This window comes from Vicia villosa, linkage group LG3 (assembly GCF_029867415.1).
Source record: "Vicia villosa cultivar HV-30 ecotype Madison, WI linkage group LG3, Vvil1.0, whole genome shotgun sequence".
NCBI classification, from domain to species: domain Eukaryota; kingdom Viridiplantae; phylum Streptophyta; class Magnoliopsida; order Fabales; family Fabaceae; genus Vicia; species Vicia villosa.
Genome location: NC_081182.1, coordinates 197,840,910 through 197,849,888, shown reverse-complemented (window position 1 = coordinate 197,849,888; position 8,979 = coordinate 197,840,910). Strand labels below are relative to the sequence as shown.

At 34.6% G+C, this 8,979-nt stretch overlaps 1 protein-coding gene across 1 annotated transcript; it reads left to right on the top strand.

The window, feature by feature from the left end:
- Positions 1 to 5,181: 5,181 nt before the first annotated feature.
- On the top strand, positions 5,182 to 6,706 carry LOC131659682 (uncharacterized). The gene is made up of 3 exons (XM_058928839.1): positions 5,182 to 5,373; positions 5,459 to 5,737; positions 5,828 to 6,706. The coding sequence occupies exons 1-3, from the start codon at positions 5,182 to 5,184 to the stop codon at positions 6,704 to 6,706; spliced, it is 1,350 nt and encodes a 449-aa protein (XP_058784822.1).
- The last annotated feature ends 2,273 nt before the right edge of the window (positions 6,707 to 8,979 follow it).

Sequence of the window (8,979 nt, the reverse complement as noted above, 5' to 3'; positions counted from 1 at the left end):
TATGTGTGATACTTATGTTTAAATTTCCATTTAATTTATCAACTAGTGAGTTTATCATATGATATTTTCCAAAAATTTAAGAGCTAATTATATTTTTTAGAGATTGAATGATCTGGTTCGATTGATTTTATACCTATATAGTTTGATTATAATGATCGGTTTATTAAACCGAGTTATCCGGTTTGGTCAAGTGGTTCGACCAATGACCCAGTGGTATAACCGATGAATCAGTGATCCAATACCCTCACTGGTTTGATGACCGGTTCAATTTTTAAAACATTGCTTAATAGCACCTATATTTCCTATTTGATTATATTTTTTATAGATAATTTCTATAACACTTTTCAATATTATTTAGATTAATCTTAGGAATTAAAATTAGATTTTAATTGGTTTAGAATTTTTGTAAGTACTTAGATTAAAAACTAGGCCTTTTAATCCATTTTTGACACATGGCTCATTTAAATGTTCACGATTGTTGCTTAATTATTTTTGTTTGTTTTTTCTTACTAAAAATTCAACATAAATTAACATATTATTCTGTATGCTTTCCTTAAGGTTTTTCAATTTAATTAATTGAGTAGCTTTACTTGATTAAGTAAATTAAAATAATATCTTTATAGATCATAAACCAAAAATAAATGTATGTTTCTTTAATTTTTTCCTTAGAAAAATCCTTTTTTTCTCTTTCTCATTCTTTTTTCTCATTTTTTTTCATCTTTTTTCTTCTTTTTCTCAACCACTTATTTCTTTCTCAACCCCATGCAACATACTTATAAACAAATAAATATATATTCTCTCCAACTTGAATACAACTACAAAAACGAATGAATGCTCCCAAACTAGCTAGGCAAGGAAAAATCCAACACAATATATGGTTGATGGTTCAAGGGCTTAGAAAAAAACTTAGGATTCATGATGAACTACTCACTCATGCGCATACGTGAATAGCTCAACACTAAGATGAATCCTAATACTAAGGCTCAAAGGGGCTAACAAATACTCACTCACTTACAAGGTGTATTACTTTTGGTTTGGTGGTTATACTCAAAATGAAACAAACGCCCTGATCATTTTTTTTCATGCTTTCATACAATCAATATAAATAAAAGATTAAACATAATCAAATCTAGCTAAAACAAGAATGTCGATACTCCGTGCATATAGTGAATAATGGAAAGCTTCCTCACATTTGGGGTGGAATCTAAAGTCATTCAATTCATGAATAAGTAATGTAAAAGAATGAATGACATGGTATTTTTAAAAATCCTAAGTTGTATAATCATGATATAGTCTAGAAAGAGATAAAACACATACGTTGGGAGGTACCAAACCTTAAAACTCTTATCATTACCATGCATTCGCAAGTTAAAACGATCAAAATCGGACAATGACCAAAACTCCCTCAAGCTAATAAAAAACAAGCTCTTAGACAAACTCAAAAAGAACACATTAAAACTACCTTATATATAAAAGAAACATGGTGTAATGAATAAGAAAACAAAAAGTGAAGAATTTAGCAGCAGAGCACGCTAAGCGGAAGCATAGCGTGCTAAGCGGTCTCATAGATGCTCAGAAATTCAAAAATAGATCCAATCTTGCTTCCTTAGCCCATTATACCACTTTATCTATACTACTAACAAGGAAAAATAAGAAAGCAAATAAAACATGTTTGTTTTACATCATTAGCTCGACGCCTATATAGTTACAAACAATCACTTTGCTTATTCTTTGGATGGGCCAAATGCTTTCGCTCCCCCCTTTGCTCCCATCTCATCGAGCACCAACCAAAACTATGCACCTAACCACACTTTGGCAAACATGAAACAAAACAGGTATATGTATAATATGAAAAAATGTACAAAACTTCAAAACTTAACAACTATTGCAATGCAACCAATAAAAACACCAATCCCCAACAACGACGTCATTTTGTTGACAGCAGCAGTATAACGGCTTTTAAGCAAAAACTTGAGTAAGTATTTTTTATCATCTCCATGTGGATTGGTGTTGTCGATGTCATTCAATCGCTACTACGTTTCTAAGCTTGTTTGTAAAATTATATTATAAAAGCGAAAAAGAAATAAAGAAAATAAATAACGGAAAAATAAAGATCTTGGAAAGGGGCGAGAACATGCTAGGATTGGTTTTCATAACTCGAAAATATGCCTTCTTTCAGTCAATTATACATAATCTAAATGTTCCGAAAAACCATCACGTATTGCTCACATAGGAGTTCGTGTCCAAACATTCGACGAGGTTTCAACCATATCATCTGTGTCCAAAGCAATATGGCATCATTAAGAATCGATACAAAAGTGAATGTTAAATCTAAATCTATGTCTAGACTTCAGGACCTAACAGATGCTAAAGCATCGATACCAATTCCTAAACAGGCTACGTCTAACACCATGACCAATAAACACAAATATACAACATACATATTAAGCTAATCTATCGCGTGTGAACTTCTCAATCATTCACTATCATCACAAATCCCTCTTCGACATCGATCGTGCCCAACCAAATGACAAGAAATTTACAGTAACTAACTCAATTGTGTCCAGCCAAGCGTTACGGTAACATTAACGATCAGATACAAATGAATATTGAATTCCACATCTGTGTCCAGAGTATGGTATTCGATAGTCGAAAACATTGGGTCATAAGTTTTGAAAGGGGTTTGTCAAAAGATTCCCAAAACCTAGATTTTTTGTCAAAAGATTCCCAAAACCTAAGTTTTACATAAACATAAACATAATCAACAATATTAAATATTTAATCAGTTCTCATATAATAGAATCAAAGTAAATACATATGAGTATGAGTTATTACAACCAAAACCAAAAAAGAATAGATTCTAACCACTCATGGTCTTTAACCACAAGGGGGGAAATGAAAAGGAAGAAAAATCAACCAAGGTGCCCCAAAAATTGACTCAGATCCAAATCCAATCCGCAAGAATCAGCTTCTATGTTGTTTGTAGCACTTCCCTCACTCTCCAAAATGTTTCTTTGCTTGTCCTAGCTTGCCACCATGAAGAATGATAATGAATGACCCAAAAAGAGTGAAAAATCACTTAAATATTGGGTCTGGCGCACCAGGTCGCGCTAAGCACAGTACAAGCGCTTAGCATGGTCAAAACTGCCAAAATTCATGGTTCTAGAGCTCCCAGCGTGCTAGAAAGCCCGCTTAGTGCGGTCCGTTGTATTGAAAAACAAACAGATCTTATTTTCATCATAACTTCATATTTGTAACTCCGATTGACGTACGGTCAAAAGTATTGGAAAGCTTATTCAATGCTCTATAAGACAATGGCTAATTATCATTGCTTGAATACCTAGAAAAATGAACACAAATGTAAGAAATCAAACTATTTACAAACAAAAAAGAAAAAAATACTCTATTTAAACGATATGTACACAAAAATCAAGGTTTTGGACTATTAAATAAAAGAAATGAGTAAAATAGCGCCTAAAACGAAAGCGAATATATACACAATTCGGCACTCATTAGCCGCCCAAACGGTTCCATAAACAGATACTAGGCACACCTAGTCACGAAAGGATTTCATCAACGTCCTGGACTAGATTATGTTCAAACATACAACCCTGTGGTTAAAACTTCAACAGTCTGGTTGGTTCTCACATTGGCCATTCAATAACATTGGCACATTCAACAGTTGGATGTAAACAATGTGTTCTTGCATGGTAAGCTTCTAGAAAATGTATACATGCAACAACCACCAGTATTTCATCATCCAGATTACCCTGGCCATGTTTATCGGCTAAAGAAATACTTGCATGGCCTAAAATAGGCCCCATATGCTTGGTTCAACACCCTGCATTCCTTTTTACTCTCTTATGGGGTTGTCAACACCAAATCTGATCCATTATTATTCATCTATTTCAAAGGAGATGTCGAAGTTTATACCTTTGTATATGTTGATGATATTTTAATTACAGCTAACAAAAATCAAGCAATTTATAAGTGCATTTAAACACTAGCCATTAAGTTTTCCATCAAAGACTTATGATCCATTCACAGATGTCCACATCTTCTCCTCTTACTAAATCTGATGGCGCAAGTGCAACAAATATTATGGAATATTGAAGCATCATAGGGGCTCTCTAATATTTGTCCATTACAAGGCCTGACATGGCCTACACCGTAAATAAGCTTGCACAGTTCATGCAATATCCATCATCCACACACTTCACATCCTCGAAAAGACTTCTTCAATATCTCAAAGACACCATTTTTTATGGGCTGCACTTGAAGAGTTCATCTTCCCAAAATCTCTATGCATTCAAAGATGCTGATTGGGATGGAAATCGAGATGATTATACATCCACCTTTGCACATGTTATATTCTATGGTGGTAACCCCATTTCATAGAAGTCTATTAAAAAAAAGTTGTTGCAAAATCATCCATCGAAGCCGAATACAAAGCTCTGGCATTTGCATCTGCAGAAGTTCTTTGGTTGTCATCACTTCTCTCTGGACTACATGTTGTCATACCCCAAAATTTACCCGATACGGTTCACGTCTATTAATTTATTAGGGGTATTAATATTAGGAGTTACGGGGTTTAACATCTCTATTGTTAATCCCATTCTCTTATAAACCAATAAAAAGAAGGAAGAGGTGGTGTGGTTAGAAATTACTTGAGCCCAATGTGAATTTAGGCCAATTAACTTGTTTTTAATTTTTATTTTTTTGGTTAAATTATATATAACACTTATTATAATTTAATCTATATTTAGCTTTCTTATTTATTTATTAAATCATGTTTTTAATATTAACTCCTTTTATATACAAAATATATATATATTTATCTTTATTTTATTATTTAGTTAGTATTATTATTAAAAATAAATCTATTATATTAACTATATCAATGATACTATTAAGGGTTAAATACCTTTTACCCCCTGCCAAATAAGCGAGTTTTGATTTCGCCCCCTTTAAAAAAAAAATTTGTTGCGCAGCCCTTACCAAATGCAGATTCCAACCATTTAAACATTTTACCGTGTTTTTACCTTGAACACCAGGTTACCATCCTACGTGTCTGTTACTAATGCCACGTAAGCCAGAGTATATAAGTCATTGTTTTACTGTTCTCATTTTATCCCCCTGAAAAAATTTAGGGAAAACACTTCTGAAAAAAGAAAAGAGGCAATGGCGAAGACGAAGAAGACGAAGACGAGCAAGACGGAGAAGACGAGCCAGTCAAAGAAGACGGCGCGGTCAAGCAAGACGACACAGTCAAGCCAGAGTGAAAAGACGATGCAGTCAAGCCAGTCATCCAAGAAAACCAAGGTCGTGAACCGGGACGAACCTGTAGAAGAAGAAGTTATTGAAGATGGAAAGGTACGAATTTTAGGGTTTAACAAATTTTAGGGTTTGTCATCATTTTAGGGTTTAACAAATTTTTTATTTCCTTTAAAAATTTCAGAATATGCATTTAATCAATGTTGTTTTCCATCATGGAGGGGAATTTGTGAGCATGAGTGATGGGGTTATGATATACAGGGTAGGGGTAACGACACATGTTACTGACATTCACATTGACAATTTTACTATGGTTTGCGTTAAGAAGTTGTTGAATGAGTGGGGTTACAATGAAGGCACATTTAGGGTATGGACAAAGGTTGTTGAAATTGATCCCAACTTTTTCCAAATTAAGAAAGATGATGACTGTTATGATGTAGTTGCATTTTCTTATGCCAATGAAGTAGAGGGTGTCATGTATGTAGAGCATGATGTAGTAGATGTTTCATTTTCAGTAGTTAGTCCTAGATGTGTTAATGAAACAGATGTTTAGGATCAAAGTGATGAAGAAGGAGTGGAAGGATTAGGAGATAGTGAGGATGAACGTGCCACTGGTTTGGAGGATGGGTTTGAAGACATAGATGTTTCTGTACCTATGAAGGAAGCTCATTCCCTATCAGATGTTATGAGGGGTTCAAAAAAGAAAGAAATGGAAGATGAAGATGAATATGTAACTGACGAGTTGGACAGCTCAGACCCTGATTTATCAGATGAGGACAAAGTTCACAAGTTTGAAAAGTTTAAAAAGGAGCATTTCAATAAGAATTTTAAATTTGAGTGGGGTATGGAATTCAATTCCCTTGATGAGTTTAGAGAAGCTATACGTGAGTGGTCAGTATTAAATGGTAGGGAAATAAAGTTTGTGAAAAACGAGAGCTACAGGGTTAGGGTGGAATGTAGGTCCAAGTGTGAGTTTTTAATACTTTGTTCAAAGGTGGGCCACAAACATACTTTTGCTATAAAAACAATATTTGATAAGCACACATGTGTTAGGGTTCTAGACAACAGATCTGCAAGCTCAAGGTGGGTGGCCAAGGCTGTCGTAAAAAAGATGCAAACATCACAAAGTGTTAGGATTACTGACATAATTCAAGACTTGAGGCAGAATTTTTCTGTGGGCATCACTGTTGCAAGGGCATGGAAGGCAAAGCTCATAGCCAAGAGGATTCTTGAGGGAGATGCAGATAGGCAATATGCTAATTTGAGGAGGTATGCGTCTGAGTTACATAGAGTTAACCCTGGTAATACTGGGAGTATCACTGTCAACAGACCTATCCCATCCATACAACCAAGATTTGGGTCCTTTTACTTTTGTTTTGATGGTTGCAAAAAGGGGTTCACTAATGGCTGCAGACCCTTTGTTGGGGTGTAATACGGTGAACTGACTTTATCGAAATGTTGCGGATAGCAAGAGTCGCCACCGACTTTTATTTTATCCAAATTAACCAGAAAGGCTAAAAGAACAGGAAAAACCTTTTAAATAAAAAACAGGGTTCGGGGGGTAATTATGCAAAGGGAAGGTGTAAGGCACCCTTTGCATCCATGGTTTTCCATGAGCTCTTAATTGCTTTGCTTTTTGATTTCAGAAATGTAGAAGAAGTGAATATGGACTTTAGCTCGTAAATGAGCGTAGCCATTTTGAAGGTTTATGAGAAAGAATATGAAAATGTTTTAGCCAGAGCAAGGCAATTAGGAGCAATTACTTTAATGATGTAGAAAATAGTTCTTTTAGCCTTTCAGGGTGAAAGGGTCTATCCATGCCATAAGAGGGCAGGAAGCCTTTCATTTGGAGGTCGAAGGGTCGTCGTAATATCATTCGCCCTAAGACTATCCCATGCCATAGAGAGGCAGGTAGTCTAAGGGAATGATCAGAATAGCCTTTCGTAGGCAGCCAGAGGATACCTCAGCCTTTCGTAGGCAACTTCCGAGGGACGAGATCATATTATGTATCGAAGGCAGCATCATTAGGGACTTATGATCTTAATCGAGGCAACATGGCTGAGGTATCCTCGAGGGACATGGCTATTCTGCAAAAAACACAAGGCAACAGGCAACAGGCAACAGGCAACAAGGCAACAAGAGGGGTACCATAAAAGTGTGTGTGGGTGCAACAATCACGTGATCAGATTCAGAATAAATTATTTTGTAAAATTAATGATTCTAATTCAGGTCAGGGTTATCACTCCCTAGGATTACTAACCACAACAATTAATATTAACAGTAATAATAGCAATATGGGGAAGGGGAAAAAGAAACCAGCGGGGGAAAGGGAGAATGAATCCAGCGGGTTTGACAATAACTAAAGCAAAAAAAGGATAAAAGAGACTAGAGTTTAGGGTTACCGACTATTGAGCTTTGACAATTGGCAAACCCTGAAAATTGGAAAAGGGAGAAATAAACAGAAAATAGGGGTGAGTGCATAATCGGTTCCAATGAAGGTATGGTTAACCCTAATCAATAAAAATAAAAATAAAATTAAAAAAAGGGTAAAAGAAACTTAGCTTCGATTGATGAAGGTTGATGGGCAGAGGTTGCCTCAAGCATTGACTCTGAACATCTGAGAATTAGCAGCAAAGTAGCAGGAAGTGAGTGTATGAAAGTTCGTTGGCATTGAAAATAAACCTTAATTTAAACTTATAAGGCAAAAATTAAAATAAAAGGTAAAATAATTTGAATAATAAAAAAGGGAAGGATCAGAACTTAGCTTTTGGTTTGACGTGGCACGTAGTCGGAAGGCATTTCAAAAGTCAACCCTAAAAAAAAGCACAGAAAAGAAATATTTTTAGTGTAGGGTTAATTCTCGTAAACCCTGATTTGGGCGTAAATTGAGTGAAGTGACAAATCGATTTAATTAATTATTAGTCTCGCGACCTAATTAATTAAATCGGAGAAAGGAAATAAAATCAGGCACAAAAACATTTTTTATGAATTTTTTGGGTTAAAATAAAATAAATAAGTATTTGTAAATAAAAGATATGAATAATAAATATGTTAAGAAAAATAAAATAATTTAGATGATATAAATATATTAGGAAATATAAATAAAATAAATGCACAATATAATATAAGTATATAAATATTACCATTATATAAAAAAATAATAATTATTATATAAAATAAAAAGGATTTTATTAAAAGAGAGAAGAAAAAAATAAAAAATAAAAGACAGCAAAACATATATATATATATATATATATATATATATATATATATATATATATATATATATATATATATATATATATATATATATATATATATATAAGGAAAGAAATATTGAATTATGCAGTTAAAATAAAAAAATTAAAAAATCTTAGCTTTCAATTCGGTGTTGCGCGCGCGTGAGAGTCCATGGTGGACCTGCAGATCTGGGCACGTTGGATGAGTATGGGAAACGATCTGGCGGCTGATAGGCTTAAGGTGCATCGTACGCGTGAAAAAGAGGCACACCGGATCCATCTCCATTCAAATTTCCTGCGCGCGCGTGGCTGGCGAATCAGGAAGGGCCACGTAATCATCTCCTTCCTTGAGAATTTCAGACAGCTTCTTTTACAGCGTTTTTTACACAAGCGCTGTTAAAACGCGAACCTTCTACACCTGCCAAAACATAAAACCTCCAAAACACAACAAAAATTTATCGCGAGC

What these genes read in the sequence shown, in the direction of transcription:
- LOC131659682 (XM_058928839.1), top strand. Translation starts at nt 5,182, where the DNA reads ATGGCGAAGACGAAGAAGACGAAGACGAGCAAGACGGAGAAGACGAGC. An exon ending in AAGTTATTGAAGATGGAAAG is followed by an intron (nt 5,374 to 5,458) that starts GTACGAATTTTA and finishes TAAAAATTTCAG; the next exon opens with AATATGCATTTAATCAATGT. An exon ending in CATTTTCTTATGCCAATGAA is followed by an intron (nt 5,738 to 5,827) that starts GTAGAGGGTGTC and finishes ACAGATGTTTAG; the next exon opens with GATCAAAGTGATGAAGAAGG.